This window comes from Petaurus breviceps, unplaced genomic scaffold, assembly GCF_028583685.1.
Source record: "Petaurus breviceps papuanus isolate PSGF00001 unplaced genomic scaffold, PetGlider_PUasm1.0 91041, whole genome shotgun sequence".
In the NCBI taxonomy this organism is placed as follows: domain Eukaryota; kingdom Metazoa; phylum Chordata; class Mammalia; order Diprotodontia; family Petauridae; genus Petaurus; species Petaurus breviceps.
Window position 1 is genome coordinate 21,356,461 of NW_027187400.1, and position 19,910 is coordinate 21,376,370.

At 40.5% G+C, this 19,910-nt stretch overlaps 1 protein-coding gene across 1 annotated transcript; it reads right to left on the bottom strand.

Annotated features, from left to right (window-relative positions):
- Nucleotides 1–422: 422 nt before the first annotated feature.
- CFAP107 (cilia and flagella associated protein 107) lies at nt 423–17,328 on the bottom strand. Its single transcript, XM_069078790.1, has 4 exons — nt 17,224–17,328; nt 15,336–15,449; nt 1,889–2,066; nt 423–897 (listed from the first exon to the last, which is right to left on the bottom strand). The coding sequence occupies exons 1-4, from the start codon at nt 17,326–17,328 to the stop codon at nt 728–730; spliced, it is 567 nt and encodes a 188-aa protein (XP_068934891.1). The 3' UTR covers nt 423–727.
- Between the last annotated feature and the right edge of the window lie 2,582 nt (nt 17,329–19,910).

The following is a 19,910-nucleotide window of genomic DNA, read 5'->3' on the forward strand; positions in this document are numbered from 1 at the left end:
GGATGAAAAATGAGTCGGGTATGCATATGTGTGTATGTGTGTGGGGGGGTGATTTCCCATTTACCCCTATAGGGTTTAGAGGATTTAGCATCATAGATTTAGATCAGGAGAGGACCTGAGAGGCTGTCTAGTGCAACCTCCTCATTTTTTCAGATGAGGAAAGTGAGACCCAGGAAGATGAAGGGACTTGTCCAAGGTCACACAGGCAGTAGTCTGGATGTGAGATATGAACCCAGCACCTCAGCTCCAGAGGGAGTGCTCTTTATGTTTCAGGAATGTGATTTCTAGCAATTTGACCATTCTGGGGAGTTTAGTAAAGGAGTATTTGATCTGCATTTTTCTGTTGAATGTGTTTGACCAATTGTTCCCATTATACTAGAAGCCCAATGAGAGCAAGCAATATATCTTTTAACACCATGAACTCTAATAGCTCCATACACATTTAATTGTGGAAAATAAGGGAAGAGAAGCCTGAAATTTGGGGAAGGAGAGAGGTGCTTCTGTCTTCAAAAGAAACAGGCCAAATGTTGTGCCTGTCCCGTAGATCTTTCTGCAGGGCACCCTCCTGGTATGTTACAGCTACTCAAGTGTTCCAGGAGGGGAAGAAGTCTGCCAACGTTCTTGCTTCCTCATTTACTGTCCTTGGAATTGAAGATGTAATGAGTCCTTGGTCTAGTTTCATCTTGTCCAGGGAAGATAGCAGCTGTCAAAGGATGGGTGACATGACTCACTGGAGGCGGGGAGGAGGAACTGGGATTGCATGTTGGCGCCGGGACAGAGCAGACACTGGGTGTCTTACATAAGACAAGGTGTAAACACTGTTCATACGGTTAATGTTAATAGGCTCTTGCCATTTCTTCAAGAGATTCTCAAAGAGGCCATAGTTGGTGGGGGGAGCTGCAACAGAAATCAGAGTCAGAATGTGAAATCGTGAATGGAGAATTGGACCCAAGCCCAGGAGGGAGCAAAGGGATAGGGAGGTGGATGCTTCCTTGTGGTTTTCTCAGGTTGAACTGAGACAAACTTGTGATGGGTGTTTAAGACTATTTGGAAGGGAGGAATTTGGTCTGGGAGGTACTGGAAGGAAAGGAGGGGAAGAGAGGGCCAGGCAGCTTCAGGACACACAAGCCCAAGGACCTAGGGCCTAGGAGGAGGAAGCCTGCTTTCTTGGTGGGAGCGCACATCTAGCCTGATCTCTTGAATTCCATTGGACAAACATCTGAGTGCCTACTGTGTGGGAGGCATTGTGCACTCCTGGACACTTGCCAGAGATGTATGCATTCTGCTCTTGGTGAAGTTGTAATTACCCTGCTGGGGAGGAGGAGCTAGTGTGATCAGGGAAGGGCCTTGCATTTCTGTGTCAATTGTAAGTCTTAATACACATTAACTGGAAGAAAAGTGATATTCAGACTGTTCGCTCACCTGATTTTCATTATGGTGAAGCTGGAGAAAGCTGCCCTTGGTCTATAGCTTTGTAGGGGTAAAGTCACTTCCCTGGGACCAGGTGCACTTCTAGAAGAGGGCATTGTGTGGTGGATTCATGGGGTGGAGGGGGGCGGAGTGTGGCCCATACAGCCTCAGCTTGGTATAGGAACATAGATGAGTCCCTGTGTGCTTCTAGAGACAGCCACTTGGCACTGGGAAATGGGGCAAAGAGGGGAAGCACATATACCAGTGCCTCATAGTGCTGTCCCCGAGTCCTTGAATGTGATTTTATTATGAGTGAAACTGTATTGTGACTTTGTCAATTTCAGTAACTCCCCTGGAGTCTGAGGCTGACCTCCCTCCGCCAAACTGCATGTGATAGCAGGGAGAATTTTAACAGGGTTTTAGGGTATTTTGGAACCTTGTGGTCATCTGTACGGGGGGAAATGGATTGGGAAATTACCAAGAAGAGGAAAGTCTGACTTCTCTGGCAGCCACACCAGTTTCTGCCCATTCCAACTACGGATTGGTGGCAAGGCAGGGTTGAAGCCATGCCGGTTGAAGTGGTCATCGTATGTGCTGATCAGATTCCGATGTTTTGGTTCCTCATGGTGGGTCATCAGGTTCTTATATGGTAGGCCCTGAAAGGACAGACAGATCCAGGCATTTTGGGAAGACCAGCTGGGGAATCCCAGACAAGTGATTCTGGAAGGGAAAGGGGAGAGGGTGTGGAGTTAGCAACACAATTTAGGGGTGTTGCCTTCGAGGAACAATTCAGCAGCTTTTCCAACTAATTAGACCCCAAAGCAAGGAAAAGTACACATTAACCTAATTTGTTAATTGGTTTCATTATCTAAAGTTTAAACTAGTCACTTGCTAATACCATCAAATTAGCATTTTGTTCTTTGGGGAAATTTTGATTTTCTTCTTATCTGTAGACTAGACAGCATACTTCTAACATTACTGTCATTTTAGAAGATCAGATTTCATCACTTGTTTACTTAGTAGCATAAATATACTTTCTCTTGATACATATGCTTTTACTATTACTCTACCCTGAAAATTGAACGTAGTCCTAGAAACAGTTATCAAGCTTTATTTAATGTTACAGGTACTTGCCAATTTTTAAGATTCAAGGATTAGAAGCATTTTTGGAAGTTTAGTCACAGTAAAAAAATATACCCATATATAAATTATGGGTAATTTGAAAATGGTTACAACAAGGAGGAGGTAAAGCCAAGAACACATGATTCCTAATACCCTTATGAACCATGCTCAGTAACCTCTTAGCTCCCTTTCAGCTCCATGAGTCTGAGTCTGTTAAAAAGATATGTCTCTTCTCTGGACTCACCTTTAAATATATGGTCTCAAATGACTCTGCAGACTTTGTTTTTCATGTGAATGGACTCTCATTTAATGAATGCCAAGTTAATTCTCTGTTTGGATGTAATTTATGCATGATTAAAATAACAATCAGGATTGCCAGGTTAAATGGACAGTTAACTTAATTCATGTCTTTGTAAGCTGAAATTGCATTGCTTTTGCTATATTCTGATTTATACAAGTTCATCACAAACTCATACTTCTTCAGAAGGGTGAAATATTGAATACCAAGCCTGACATTTATACCATGTTTTTGAACTCGTTACTATGGGAGGAGGCAGAGAGATCTCCATAAATTGTCTTCTGCCACAAAGGTTTTACAGGCTTCCCCAGCTGGAAACTGGAAGAATATTTTCTTTGGTAGCAGTTATTTACTGGGAAAAGAGAGCCATATTTTCCTCCTTCCCTGGAGAGAAAGATTTGCTTAAGTGAGTGAGTTTCCTAAGAAATTCTTCTTGTCCAGAAAATGGACTGCTTTATCAGGAGAATAATCTTGATTTTCATGTAAACCCTGATGTCTGGAGAAGACAGTAAGGTTTGTGTTTTCTATGGTCTGGACATGCCAACTGAGTCCAATATTTCAAATAGTGATTCCATAAATAAGTCACAGTATGTTGCTAAAGAGAGAGAATGGTGATGGGAATGAACTGTTGGATTTCCAAGGTCTATATCACTGGGTGTAACCTGACTTCATTTTTAAGTCCAGGGAAAATGAGCTATCGGGTTTTCACATTGATCAGGATACAAATGCTGATTCGGCACAATGGTACCTTGTAGGAGCAGACTGAGAAGGCCCATGAGAAGGACAGAAATGTGGATAACAAAAGACCTCCTCACTGGGAAGGCCAAAAAAGATTCCCACCATCCCCTTTGGGGATGCTGGTGGTATTCTACCAAGAAAAAGGATCGAATCATTCCTGTCCAATGATTTTGTGTTCTTTTCCATCAGTAATGCTTAAGGTAGAATCAGGGCAATATTTGGTATAAATAAGCAAGGTAGAGGTCTGAGGAAAAGAAGGGAGATTAATGGGAATGAAAGGCTTAGGTTTAGGTAGGTTTAGGTTCTGCCTGAGGTCAGAGATCAGATTGAGCCTGGTTCACTTCAGTTCAACAAACATTTATTAAGTTCCTGCTATGTGTTATACACTCAGCTGGTTCTAGAGATACAAAAATAAAAACAAAATAATCCCTGCCTTCCAGAAGCTTACCTGCTAGAAGGAGTGGGTAGAAGAAGAAATATTGCAAATGTACAAATTACATACAAAAAAATTTCAAGAGGGAGAAAGTAAATAATTGGAGATGTCTCATGTAAACACCTGAGCTCTGCTTCGAAGGAAACTCAGGATTTTATGAGGGAGAGGCAAAGAAGGAGCATATTCTAGAAAGGAGTGACCCCTGGAACAAAGACATGGAAGCTGGAGACGGGAATGTCATGTACATGAAAGTCTATAGGCTTTTTATGAAGGGCAGCAATGTAAAATAATACTGGGAAAAGTGTGACTTAGGCTTATCAGTTTGGCAGTGTTATAAAGGAAGGATTGTGGAAAGGATTCTGAAAGACAGAAGCAGGAAGACCTAATTAGGGAGCTGGTGCAGTAGTTAAAACAAGAATCATAGAATCATGTGAATTCAGACCTTAACAGCCATTGAGTTGAACCCATACCTGGCAGCATATCCTGACTGCAACATTCCTGGCAGATGCTCCTCCAGCCTCCTGAAGTCCTACAGCAAGGAGCTGCCTCCCACCTCCTAAGGTAGCCCATTTCACTTTGGGTGGCTGTAATTATTGGTACATTTTTTTCAAGTCTAACCTAAATTCAGCTTCCTGTCTTTTCCTCTTACTTGTGTCCTCTGGGGCCAAACAATCAGCTTAATGTCTTTTCTGTTGGACAATTGAAGACAACTCAGAAGTCTTCTGTCGAGTTTTTTGTCTCCAGCATTTTCCTAGAGTGATCTATAGGAGGAAAGTGAGGCCCTTTGCTCTTTTGGTTAGACTAAGTAGGACTTGTTCTTGATGGAACCAGGTTGACTCTTTGTCATCACTGCTTCTTTTCCTAAATGTTTAGTAAGACTCTCTTTAATAATACATTCTGGAATTTTTCAGGAATCACGTTCAGTTTCCCTGGTCTTCAGACCAAAGACCTTCTCTTCTCCTTTTTTGAAGATCAGAAAATTTGCCTTTCTTTAATCTTATCTCTCTCATTCGTTCTCCAAAATCTTTCTTTCCCAAGTGACTGTTAGTGACCCAGCAGACACATCCAATATTGTGTTCAGTACCTGAGCAGGAATTATCTAGGCCAGATGTCTTGAATTCATCAAGGGCACTTTGGTCTTCTCTACTAGTATTTTGTCTAGATTGTGTATCGACTTTTTGTTCTGTTCTTTCTGATTCAAAAGTCATCCTTCTTGGATGAAAATAGAAGCAAAATGAATATTAGGTTTCCTTAAGATGATTATTATCTTGTCTCATTTCTTTCTTTTCTTCCTTCCTTTCTCTTTCTTTCTTTCTTTCTTTCTTTCTTTCTTTCTTTCTTTCTTTCTTTCTTTCTTTCTTTCTTTTTTCTTTCTTTCTTTCTTTTTTTCTTTCTTTCTTTCTTTTTCTTTCTTTTTTTTTTGCTGGAGGGCAGTTGGGGTTAAGTCACTTGCCCAAGGTCACGTGGCTAGTTTTTGTGTTAAGTGTCTGAGGCTGGATTTGAACTCAGGTCCTCCTGACTCCAGGGCTGGTGCTCTATTCACTGTGCCACCTAGCCACCCTGTCTCATTCATTTCTTACAGCAGCCCTCTCTCTTATTTTAAGCCAGTGCCCAGAACAGAGTGAGTCAATCAGGAAATACTTATTAAATGATTACTACAAGCCAGGCACTGTGCTAAGAATTGGGGATACCAAAAAGGGACAAAAGACAGTCCCTGCTCTCAAGGAGCTCACAGTCTAATGAATGAGACAACAACAAACAAATAGGTACGAACGAGCTATGTAAGATTAAGTGGGGGTGGGGAAGGCTGGAAGAAAACACAACCATGAGATGCATACGGAAAACAATGCAAAGTAACTCTGTAATACCCGGGGACAATGACTTATCTCAAGTTTTAGAATTTTCATAGCACAGGGAGTTTGCACACAGGACACACTTAACAAAGAAGGAATACATAAGTTAATTATAAGAGAATATTTTGAATATATTTTAATTGTGGCCAAGTGGGTTTCAAGAGAATAGGTGGTTTCCTTTTTTTTTTCTTTTTTCCTTTTTAAACTTTTTTTTGGCTGGGCAGTTGGGATTAAGTGACTTGCCCAAGGTCACAAAGCTACTAACTATTAAGTGTCTGAGGCTGGATTTGAGTCCTCCTGACTCCAGGGCTGTGCCACTTAGCCACCCCTGCTTTTTTTTTAATTGATAAGATTTTATTTCCTTGGACTTATTTTGAATATGTAATTGGAAGCATAGTTAGTCAATTGGTTTTGGACTGTGTTTTGCAGCGTTTCTTAAACTGTGGTTCATTGAAATCTGATGATCTGTGTTGCATTAATAGGTATTCTTTGAGAGCTCTTCAGTTTTAGCAATATTTTCCCTCCAAAGTATTAAGTATGAAATGATATATGTTTCCAAAGGAGCACAGTAAGTAAAAAATGGTGACTTGGATTTGTGCTTTTTGAGGCATTCACATGGGGGATCCTGTGGGTTGTTTTGACAGATTAAAAGGAGGAAAGAAGACACAATTTAAAAAGGAATATGCAAGTGTGCCTTTTGCAGCGTGGTTTAGAAATGGGTGATCCAGACATAGAGTCAAATGTGTGAAGGTGTGGAGGCTCTTTGAGGGAGAGAGTCAAGTTGGGAGAGTATACAAGGAGTGAAAGGTAAAAAGTATGAGATGTGAGGATTGTGGATAATATTTCCTGTCCACCATTCTGCTGATAGGATAGGAATCAGGAAGACCTTAGTTCAAATCCAGTCTCTGATATTAGCTATGTGACTTTGAGCAAGTCACTTCACTTCTGTTTGCCTCAGTTTCCTCAACTGTAAAATGAGGATAACAAGAGCACCTACCTCCCAGGGTTGTTGTAAGGATGCCCTTAGCCCAGTGCCTAACACACAGAAGGTACCATATAAATGCTAACTATAGATGATGATGATGATGCCAGATCATCATCATCTATTTCTACCGCTGCTCAGTGGAAAGGGTAGCCAGAGAGCATGTATCATCAGGGGTGGGGGTAAGTTTCAGCAATTGCTAAAAGGAGAAAAGTATGATCAGGTGTGAGTATGCTCATCCCTGAGTGGAAGGCACCCCTCCTCTTCCCAAAGGCATTGGGAGATCAGGAGACAAGCACAGCATGGAAGAGATGGAAGGCATATGGTGACATAGGAAGCCCTGTTTCACTTCTCTTCCTTTTGAAGCTTGGAGATTCGGCAGGAAATGGTGCAACAGGAGATGGAAGTTGAACCTGGCAGCAGATGAGCAGGGGTGAGAATGCTCATCACAGAGTGGAAGGTGCCAATGCTTTTCTCAGAGGAGCCTGGACACTGACAGGGTTGGAGACAAGTGGTAGAGGATTTGGAATGCCCATGGTCACATGGTCAGGTGGGAGGCACTTTTTCTGATGACCACTCAGCTGATGTGGAGTAAAATTCTGGTTTGGGGGTTAGAGCATCTGTCCTGAAATCCTACGCTGCCTTTTACTAGTAGTATGACCATGAGTAAGTCACTTCACTTGTCTCAGGGTCTTGGTTTCCTTATCTCTAACAATCCCCGGTAAGGTCCCTGCTGGCTCTAAATAATATGATTTGAAACTGCTTTCACAGTATCAAAAGCATCATCTATTTCTTCTTCCTGTCCCTATTTCTCTGTCACCCTCTTGAAGTTTGTTTTTCTTTGACAGTTACTTCCTCTTCATTGACCTATCCACCAAAACTGTGAGATTGGGTCTTTGTAGGATCCTAGGGCAGGGAAAATCCTGAAGGAAGGGCTTTACCTCATCTGTCTCTGTATTTTCAGGCAAGATAATTTTGAAGTCACCCAGAACATGGATGAGAATTTAGTTTTGGTAAGAGCCACTGAGGCAGAGTTCCCTTCATCCTAACCCAATTGGGTTTTTTAGAAAAGAGGAGAAATGTATTGGAGTGCTGAAGGAAGATTCAACAGATTCAACAGCACAGATCCTTGTGCTACCACTGAACCTCAATGTGACCTTGGGGAAATCACCAACCTTCCCTGGGTTCTGGTCTATGTAAAATGAGAGAATCAGAACTCTTGCTTGTGACTTGTGATCGTAAAGTGTTGTTGGTCTGAACCACCAGCCTTCTCAATCTTCCTTTTCTTTGCTAGACAGTGCTCCTTATGTACATCACCTCATCTCTCACCTTTACTTTTGCACAGGCATGGAATTTGCCCCATTCAAGGCACTCCCTCCCTCCCCACCCCTGCATCTTGGGAATTCCTCGCCTTCTCAGAACTCAATTCCAGCAGCATCTATCACGTGAGGCCTCTCATTTGCCCCGTAGCAGCAAGCACCCTAGCATACCCAGGATGACTGCTAGCACAGGTTCTTAGATCTGCTTTGCTAAAGGAAAGCAACTCAAAATGGATTAACAATCTTACTTTAACCAAACATATGTCATTTACCTACTTCAGGGGGAAAAGTCAGCACCCTGAACTTCAGAGAATACAAACAGAAGTTACAAGCAGACAAAAAAAATACAGAGAAACATACCAGCAGACAGGGCTTCCAGCTTTCTGACCATTACATCCACACCTCGTTAGTTACCAGAGAGGGAAGCTCCAACATATGGGTTTTCAAAGCCATGGGGCTCAACGGCTGCCCAGAGTCTCATCTGGCCAAATCACACAACTCTTCCCAAAGTAAGCCCCAAAGCAAAACCTCACATCAGGGTATATATGGGCTTCTCCTGGGTCAGAGACCATCACAACCCTCTTGACCCACTGCCCAATCACAAAGTAACAAGGTGTTGCGGAAAAACAAGCCTCCTGCCACAGGCTCCATGTGACCACATTCAGCCTATTAGGGGGAAGAGTATATTTTCAAATCAGGGAAGGTTCTCAAATTCACTTAAGCCTATCAAGGGGCAGGGAAGATCTTCAGATTTCCATTCCCATTACAGCCCCCAACTACTAGTCCCTCTCTTCTCCATGGCTTTGATTTGTTTTCTACTTACTCATGCATGTACATATTTTCCCTATAGAATACAAGCTTCCTATACTCTGTAGAATAGGGCAGAGATGGTTTCCCTTTTTCTGTTTGCATCCTCTGTACCTAGCATAGGATCTACCCAGAGAGGTACTTAATAAATGCTTATTGCTAGTTAATGACTCAAAGAATACTGTTCATTTAAGAACAAACACTTACTGGATATTGAACAATGAACCTGAACTCTGGATGAAATACACAGTTAGGTAAGACATAGCCAGCTGTGCTTATATGGAACACACAGTCTTTAGAACTTAAATGCTGACTTTTACTTTTACAATAAAAAAATTGTATTTGTATAGCACTTGACATTATTGATAAGTTGCTTTCACACATATTCTCATTATACACTTAAATGATAATTTTAGGTTTTCTGAGATTTTTTCTGATGAGGACTCTGTGTCAGTCTTAGCAGGGGTAGAGAATCTGTGGCCTTGAGGCCACATGTAGTCCTCTAGGTCCTCAAGTGCAGCCCTTTGACTGAATCCAAATTTCACAGAAGCAATCCTTTTATTAAAGGGATTGGTTCTGTGAGGTTTGGATTTAGTCAGAGGGCCTACTTGAGGACCTAGAGGGCCCACATGTGGCCTCAAGGCTTCAAGGAAACTTCAAGGTTCCCCACCCCAGGAAGAAAGCCTTTATCAAGGTCCTAAATATGTGAAGGAGAGGAAAAAGCACCAGCTTTGGAGTAAGAAACACCAGGTTCAAAGCCTACTTATAATGTTTACTCTCTGTGTGACATTGGGCTAAGGCACTTAAACTTGCTGGACTTCAGTGAGCATGTTGGACTAAATGCCTGCTAAGGGTGTCTTCCAGCTGTGATCCTGTGATTCGAACAGCAGAGCTGGGCAATCCTAGGTCCAGAGATTCCAAATCCAATACCCTTTTCACTACACCATGTTGAAGAACTTGTGTCTATCCACTTTTAATCTTTCAGAGCACTTTCTCAAAACCCTGTGAAGTAAGTAATACTATTATACCCCCTCTTTGGGGGGTGGAGCCAAGATGGCAGAGTATAAGCACAAACTTGGCATGGGCTCCCACTTCAATCACTTCCAATACATGTAAAAAATTACTCTAAACAATATTTAGAACTATAGAACCCACAAAGAGACAGAGAGAAACAAATCTCCTGCTGAAGGAAGCCCAGCAGGCCTACAGGAAGGGTCTATCACACCAAGCTGGGAGCCCAGTGCAGTCTGGCATGAGCCATGAGTTTCCAGCCCCAGGGTGGCCCCAACCAGCAGTGGCCAGAACAGTCTTTAGGAGAGTGAATCATCAGCAGCTGTGGCAGTTTCCAGACTTCTCAACCCATAAATGCCAAAGACAAAGTCAAAGGTCAGGTGTAGAAATCTATTGGAACAGGGGGGACTGAATAGAATGGTCTGGCCCCTGCCCCCAGAGTGAGAAGCGGCCAGAGGTGAGGCAGCCTTACAGCCACCACCATGTGACTGCTTCCAGAGCTCCTGGCCTGCAGACTGTAGAGGGACCAAGTGAGCATTCAGAGGGTCATCACTCTAGCTTTGACCTGCTTGGATCCAGATCACGGTCTTGGGTGGTGGTCCTGGGGTGTGTGACCAGTGAGCCAGAGCTTGTGGGGGCTGTAGAGAGGGCACCATCCTAATAGCTATGGCAGCTGCAAAAATACCCAGAAATTTGTGGGACATAGCTCTCTCCATTCTGGAAGCAGAGCTCTACCATGGCAAAGAGTTCAAAAGTCAAGTAATTGGCTGCCAATATGACCAAGCAATGGAAGCACAATACTCAGTTTTGGTGGGTAGGTAATTCTTGGTTTTAGTCCTAGATCCTTTGACCTCCTGAATATCATATTCCAAGGCCTTTGATCCCTTAATGTAGAAGCTGTTAGGTCTTGTGTTATCCAGATTGTGTTTCTACAATACTCAAATTGTTTCTTCCTGACTGCTTGCAGTATTTTCTCTTTGACCTGGGAACTCTGCAATTTGGCTACAATATTCCTAGGAGTTTTCTTTTTGGGATCTTTTTCAAGAGGTGATTGGTGAATTCTTTCAATTTCTGTTTTGTCTCTGGTTCTAGAATATCAGGGTAATTTTCCTTGACAATTTCTTGAAAGATGGTGTCTAGGTTCTTTTTTGGATCATGGCTTTCCTGTAGTCCAATAATTTTTAAATGATCTCTCCTGTATCTATTTTCCAGGTCAGTGGTTTTTCCAATGAGATATTTCACATTGCCTTCTATTTTCTCATCTGTTTGGATCTGCTTTATAGTATCTTGATTTCTCATAAAGTCATTAGCTTCCAATTGCTCCAGTCTAATTTTGAAGAAGTTATGCTCTTCAGTGAGTTTTTGAAGTTTCTTTTCTGTCTGGCAAATTCAGCTTTTTAAGGCATTCTTCTCCTCATTGGCTTTTTGAGCCTCTTTTGCCATTTGAGTTAGTCTATTTTTTAAGGTGTTCTTTTATTCAGTGTATTTTTGGGTCTCCTTTAGCAGGCTGTTGACTCGATTTTCATGATTTTCTTGCATCATTCTCATTTTTCTTCCCAATTTTTCCTCCACTTCTCTTACTTGATTTTCAAAATCCTTCTTGAGCTTCTCCATGGCCTGTAAGCAATTCATATTTTTCTTGGAACTTTTGATGCAGGAGTTCTAACTTTGATATCTTCCTCCCGCTCCATGCCTTGATCCTCTTTGTCCCCCCAAAAGAATTCTATTGTCGATTTGTACTTCCATTGCTTGCTCATATTGGCAGCCAATTACTTGACTTTTGAACTCTTTGCCATGGTAGAGCTCTGCTTCCAGAATGGAGAGAGTTATATCCCACAAATTTCTGGGTATTTTTGCAGCTGCCATAGCTATTAGGATGGTGCCCTCTCTACAGCCCCCACAAGCTCTGGCTCACTGGTCACACACCCCAGGATCACCACCCAAGAGCATGATCTGGATCCAAGCAGGTCAAAGCCAGAGTGATGACCCTCTGAATGCTCACTTGGTTCCCCTACAGTCTGCAGGCCAGGAGCACTGGAAGCAGCCATGTGGCAGTGGCTGCAGCCACTGCACCTCTGGCTGCCTCTTGACCTGGGGGCAGCAGCCCAACTGCACTCCCCTGTTCCCAACAAAGTTCTACACTGACCTTTTACTTTGTCTTTGGCATCTGTCTATTGAGAAGTCTAGAAACCACTAAAGCCTATGGTGATTTACTCTTGTGAAGTTTGCTTGAGCCACCGCTGCTGGTCGGGGCTGCCCCTATGAACAGAAAATTTGACTTTCAAATACAAGAAGAGAAGCATGAGAAGGTAAACAGGAAAAAGAAATCATAAGGAACTTATTAGAGTTGAACTATCTACATTCCTACATGGAAAAATGGTAATTGTAACTCATGAGACTTTTCTCAGTATGAGGATAGTTAAAGGGAATATATATGTATATATACATACACATATATATATACATACATTCATATATGTATGTATAGGAGGGTGTATGTGTATATAAATATGTATGTGAGTGTGTACATAGAGGGCACAGGATGAGTTAAAAATGAAGGGATGATATCTAAAAAATAAAATTAAGAGGTGAGAGAGGAATTTCTTGGGAGAAGGAGAAAGGGAGAGATACATTAGGGTAAATTATCTCATATAAAAGAGGCAACAAAAAACTGTAACAGTGGAGGGGAAGAGCAGGAAGGTGAAAAGGAATGAGACAACCTGATTCTCATTGAATTTGGCTTAAGGAGGGAATAACATACACACTCAGTTGGGTATCTTACCCTACAGGAAATAGGGGGGTAGGGGATAAAAGGGTTGAGGATAGAAGGGAGTGTAGATTGGGGGAGAGGGCAGTTAGAAGCAAACACTTTTGAAAATGGATAGAATCAAAGGAGAAAATAGAATAAGTGGGGGGCGAATAGGATGAAGGGAAATATAGTTAGTCTTTCACAATATAACTACTATGGAAATGATTTTGGTAACTACACATGTACAATCTATATCGAATTGCTTGTTTTCCCAGCAGGGGTGGGTAAGGAGGGAAGAAGGGAAAAAATCTGGAACTCAAAGTTTTAAAAACAAATGTTTAAAAATTTGTTTTTTACATGCAACTAGGAAATAAGATAAACAGGTACTGGGGTATAGAAACCCATCTTGCTCTACAAGAAAGTTAGGAGGTTATGGGGGAGGATATAAGGGAGAACAGATTGGGGAAATGGGTATTCAGTAGGCTTGCTGTTTTTGGGTGGGGATAGGGGAAAGACGGGGAGAAAAAAAATTGTAACTCAAAATCTTGTGGAAATTAATGTTGAAAACTAAAAATAAATTAATTTTAAAACATACTATTATACCCATTTCTCAGAGGAAGAAATTGAAACTCAAGAGATTAGATACCTTACGTAAGCTAATAATGATGTTTATGCCTGCAGTAAACAGTGTTTTGAGGGTAGGCAGTCTTTGAAGCTCAGGTGTTATTACTGCCCACTTGTTTACAATCATCAGTTTCTGTAATCATTGACCAACCATCTGAATCCTTCGTCAGGCTGAATGATGTCAGAGCAGTTTCCTGCTATTAATGTGGACTTTATTGAGAGGGGTTCTGGTGTAACTGAAAGGGGGCTGTACTTGAAATAAGCAAGAGTGGGTTTCAGTCCTGAGTCCACTACTTAGATGAGCATGATTGTGAGCCAGTCACTTTACTTCCTGAGTTTCAGCTTCCTCATTTATGAAATGGTGAATTATCACTTCATATTATCTAAGGTTTTGAGGGGTGGGGTGGTGATTAATATTTTATAAACCTTAAAGTGCTGTAAAATTGTGAATTACCACAATATGTTAGTAATATTATTGCCAAACAACGTTTGTCAAGAATGCATCTTGTAAGAGTAGGCCTGTACTCTAATAGTGAAACATTAGGGGACTCATCTCCCCAAAAAGCCCATTCCATTTTTGAACAACTTTAATTGTGAGAAAGTTCTTCCTTATGTTAAGCTGAAATCTGTGTCTTGGAATTTTACCCACCTATTGCTGGAGCTACATGAATAATCCTTCTTTTCCACGAAAGCCCTTCCAACATCTGAATATATCTTTTCCTTTAGGACCAGTGTAGATCTCAGATCCTAAGGTTTTGGGAATAGTTTCCCACTCCTGAATTTTTTCATTGCACTTCATATAAGCATCTTATTTCCACTCATTCTTATTTGTTATTACAGTTATCTGTATGCATGTCAAATATCTCCTCTGATCAATTATAAACATGTAGAGTTCAGCATTTTATCTTTGTATCTCCTTCTTCTGGGAGAGAGCCTTGAACATACTTGGTGCCCAACAAATGTTGAGTTAGATCCATTCATTCCCCATTTTACACTCCAGGAAACAGATTATTAGGTGACTTGACCAAGGTCATTCATAAGTTAGTAAGTGGCAGAGCCAGGATTCAAAATCAATTTTTCTGACTTAAAATACAATGCTCTTTTCGTGATACCACCTGTCACATAAAAGTAGAAAGGACCCTCTGTGTAGTAGGGAGTTAGACTAAATGAACATTTGAATTTCATCCCAACTCTAAATTGTGTTGTTATATTATTTTATGACTAATTATATATATTTTTAGATCCCTTATCAGTCTGAAATTCTTTAATTCTAGTAAATAGTTCCTACCATCTAACAGTAATGTTGACATTTTAGTCTTTTTCCAATGACATGCCAGATATGAAAATTTATAGACTATTAGCTTATCAATATCCTATTTGAAATGATACTAGGGTAGCAAAGTGGCACAGTGGATAGACACCTTCCTGAGTTCAAATCCAGCCTCAGCCACTTACTAGTTCGTGACCCTGGGCAAGTCACTTAACTCTGTTTGCCTCATTTTACTTATTGGAGAAGGAAATGGCAAACCACTTTAATATCTCTGCCAAGAAAATCCCAAATGGGGTCACAAAGAGTCAGATATGACTGAACAACAACAGCAAAAAACAAACAACTTATATAGCCCTTGAAGGTTTATAAAGAACTTTTCATGTGTCATATTGTAGGCATAATTTATATTTTATTTCTTTATGTGAAATATACCTAAAAGGAGGCACATGAATAAGCTGGAGAGCATCTAGGAGAAGGCAACCAAGATGACCTTTCACTCACGTTGTATGAGGTTTGCTTGTGGGAAATGGATGATATTTAGACCAGAGAAGACTAGACATAGGGGAATAGCATAATTTGTCTTCAGATATTTAAAGAGTTACAGTGTGAAAGAAGGAATAATCATGTTTTGCTGGTCTATATTAGGGATCTGGGCCTGTGTCTTATATCCCTCGACTGCCCAGAACCCTGGGAAATGGTTAAATTGCTATTCTTCTTACCTCAATTCTTCTCATATGATACCATTTTGTTATATGATCTACTTTGTGTTCTGGGAACCGGACAAAGTCCTTTCGGAATGTGCTCTGGAAACTTGGTTTTGAAGTTTTGATGAACTGAAAAAGATCAGAACATTTGTTCAGAATATGTGATCTCCTTCTTCTGACACTTCCTTCTAACAAACACAAAAAGTTGCCGTGACAGGAGATATTCTTTGGCGTGTCCAGAATCCAGGTTTCATCCTGCTTCTCTATTAGTGTTATCAATAGGTGTAAATCAGGAGTCTAAGGACACATAACACAAAGCAGATGTTGGTAACATTTGACCAGGGTTCACCATCTGGTCTTTTTTATTCCCTCTTTCTTCTCTTATCTCTTCTTACTTAAAAAAAAAAATTTTCTTTTCTTTTTACCCTGTTACTCCTCTCCTGCACAGACCTTAGGCCTCCTAGGGGCATCCTTGACCATTGTTTAGGGTTGCTGGTCATTTGCAGATTCCTCTTGAGGGGCCATATTCATTGTCCAGCCAAATGTTTCCTTTCTTTCCTGGTTCTTGTGAACCCATGCACACTCAGCTCCTCTGTAGCAAAAGGTAATCTAGGTTATCAGGACCTTGGTATCACCTCAGACCAACCTTTTTACCTTTCACACTTTTATTTCTCATCTTTTTTTTCACAGAACATCTGCCTCCCCCATAACATATCTGTATCTGTTGAAAGTGTCACTACCTTCTTCTGAGTCATCCAGAGGGTCAGCTGCATGGCACTGAAGTAATTTTTGGCTCCCTTCCTTTCCCTTACTTCACTCATCAGGTGACAAGTCTTGTCATTTGTCCTTTCCTTTTGACCTCCATTATAATTCTTCTTATTCAGTTCCTTTTTTCTACTTATCAAGCGATTGTTATAACCTTTTCATCAATCTTCCTTGGTCCAGTCTATCTCTTCTCCCATATATCCTTCACACCACAATTTGTGTAGTATTTCTTACTCACTACAGTGAGTGGTACGGGAGAAAGTACACTGGCTTTAAAGCCAAGAGACATCAAGTCTGGTGCTTATTACTTTGGTGACCTTGGGCAAATCTATTAACCTCTCTGGGCCTTAGCTTCCTCATCTGTAAAATGAGATGGTTGGACCAGGTGGTCTCTGAGATCCTTTCCAAGTCTCGAGTTCTGATCCTATGAGCATGTTATTATTCCTCTACTCCAGAACCTTTTGGGGCTGTTCATTCTTTATCAAGGGAAGTTGAAAACCCTTCTTCCTGGAAGTAAGTACCCTACATATAAGAAAAGAAACTCATTGGACTAGTGATTTCACTGGTGTAGGGAACTGCCTGGAGAGGAAACTCCCTCTACAATGTAAGTTAGCACCTCCTGTGTAATTTTGAGTCTTAGCCCTGAGAGTGACCTGTCTAGCATCACACAGTCAATATAGATCAGAAGGACTTGAGACCAAGTCTTCCTGGTTTTGAGGATGACCCTCCATTCTCTATGCCATTCTGACTCTCACTAACACACAACAAGCACTTACAAGCTCAGCAATTGTTTCAGCCTTCCCCCACCCCCTCCCTTCACCTCCCTGAGCACCAGCTTCCTCAGTCCTTTCAACTTCAGTAAGTTTTATCTTTAGCCTATTTTAGGCCCTCCTGCCCTCAGGATTTGGACTAAGTTCACTGGCAACTACCCCTGTGGCCAGAGTTCCTAATTACAGCTTAACTTCAAGAATAGCATGAAGTCTCTAATTTCATATTTTTATCTTTAGGGACAGGAATCATTCCCTGAATCTCTTGGTCTGTAAAAGGTTTAAAATACACACATTAATATATACCTTTCACAGACTACATATGATAACCTTTCTCTCTTGTATTCCTTTTCTCCCCCTTAGCTGCTTACCTTTCTTCTCTCTTCTCCCCAGTTTCCAACAAGCACTCTAGTTGAAAACTTTGGTTCAATTCTCCAACTGGGAGTAGACCATGACTGCGGGGAGGCTGGAAGCATAACAACAATTTGCCCCAAGTGTCCCAGACCCTGAGATCTGGGACAAAATTAGCAACAGCATTAAATTGTACCACTTTATTTAAGCGTTTGTGATGGTACCGAAGGGCTTCGCTATGGTTTTATTTTTTCCCACTTTCTTTCCTAAGAAGGGACCATGGATTTAAAATTCCCTGTGATATCACTTCCTCCTTTACAGGGAGAATCAAAAATGGTGTTGAATGCTCCTTTGTTTACTGGTCTCCATGACAACAGACTCTGACTACACCTAAGTTTAAAAAGAGAACTGCTGATTCTACTGGAGCAAAAGAACAATTCGTTTTTAATCTCCCTCCAGAATACAAGGCTCAAGAGGTCTGATTTCTCTATTGTAGTGCTCATAATATTAAAATCTCCCTTGTTGAAATTTATTGCTAGTGTAGATCCGAGGTTATTATAATGGGCTATATTAAAACTCTTCTTTGCCAGTTTATCTTAGTTCTGAAATACTAGGCTCTGCCCTTGCCCTGAAGGTATGCAAATAAAAGTCCTATCATGTGGTTGATTGGATAGAGTGCTGGAGTTGGAGCCAGCAGGACCTGAGTTGAAAGTCCAATTCCAACATTAATAGCTTCATGGCCATGAGCAAGTCACTGCCTTTCTGGGTCTCAGTTTCTGCCTCTGAAAAATGGAGGCAATAATATCTGTAGCATCAACCTTACAAGATTGTTGTAAGGTTCAAATTGTATGGTGTATGAAAAGAGCTTTCAGGGACATATAAAGAGTTAAGGAGGGGCGGCCAGGTAGCACAGCAAGTAAGAGCACCGGCTCCAGTGTTGAGAAGACCTGGAGATCGAATCCTGGGCTCAGACACTTAGCACCCACCCAGAAACACCTGGCCGTGTAACCTTGAGCAAGTTACTTAACCCTAATTGCTTAGGGGTGGCCAGGTGGCTCAGCGAGTAAGAGCAACCCGTTGGGACGACCTGGAGATCAAATCCCGGGCTCAGACACTCAGCACCACACCCAGAAATAACTGGCTGTGTAACCTTGAGCAAGTTACTTAACCCCGATTGCTTAAAAATATTAAAAAAAAAAAAAGAGTTAAGGAGATGAATAGAATTTTAGAAAAGGTAGATATGGTAGACCCCTGGAGAAAATTGAATGGGGATAAAAAGGAATATACTTTTTTATCAATGATACATGGCACATACACAAAAATTGACCATGTACTAGGACATAAAAACCTCTCAATCCAATGCAGAAAGGCAGAATATTAAATGTCTCCTTTTCAGGTCATGATGCAATAAAAATTATGTGTAATAAAGGGCCATGGAAAAATTCATTGGATACTAAATAATCTAATGCTAAAGAATGCGTGGGTCAAACAATAAATCATAGAAACAATCAATAGCTTCATTCAAGAGAATGACAATAATGAAAGACACCAAAACTTATGGGAAGCAGAAAAAGTGTTTCTTAAGGGAAGATTTCTATCTCTGAATCGTTACATGAATAAAATAGAGAAAGAGGAGATCATAATTGGGCATGCAACTGAAAAAGCTAGAAAAAGAACAAATTAAAAATCCTCAATTAATTACCAAATTAGTAATACTTAAAACCAAAGGAGAGATTCATAACATTGAAATTAAGAAAACTATTGAACTAATAAATAAAATTAAGAGCTGGTTTTATGAAAAAAAAAAACTAACAAAATAAATAAGCCTTTGGTTAATTTGATTAAAAAGATAAGAAAACCAAATTACCAGTATCAAAAATGAAAAGGGTGAATTCACCACCCAAAAAGAGGAAATTAAAACAATAATGAGAAACTATTTTGCCCAACTGTATGCCAATAAATTTGACAATCTTAGTGAAATAGATGAATATTCACCAAAATATAAATTGCCCAGATTAATAGAAGAGGAAGTAAAATACTTAAATAACCCCATCTCAGAAAAAGAAATTGAACAAGCCATCAATGAACTCCCTAGGAAAAAAATCTCCAGGTCCAGATGGATTTATAAGCAAATTCTATCAAACATTTAAAGAACAATTAATCCCAATACTATATAGACTATTTGGGAAAATTGGCAAAGAAGGAGTCCTACCAAATTCTTTTTATGATACAACTATGGTACTGATACTTAAACCAAGAAGAGTCAAAACAGAGAAAGAAAATTATAGACTCATTTCCCTAATGAATATAGATGCAAAAATTTCAATTAAAACATTAGCCAAAAGATTACAGCAACTTACCATGAGAATAATACACTTTGATCAGGTAGGGTTTATACCAGGAATTCAGGGTTGGTTCAATATTAGGAAAACTATCAGTGTAACTACCAGCAACAAAACTAACAGAAATCTTATGATTATCTCAGTAGATACAGAAAAAGCTTTTGACAAAATACAACACCCATTCCTATAAAAACACTAGAGAGCTTAAGAATAAATGGAGTCTTTAGAATGATAAATAGCATCTACCTAAAACCATTGGCAAGCATTATGTAGCGAGGATAAGTTAGATGCATTTCCAATAAGATGAAACAAGGTGTGAAACAAAGATGTCCATTATCACCACAGTTACTCAGCATGGTACTAGA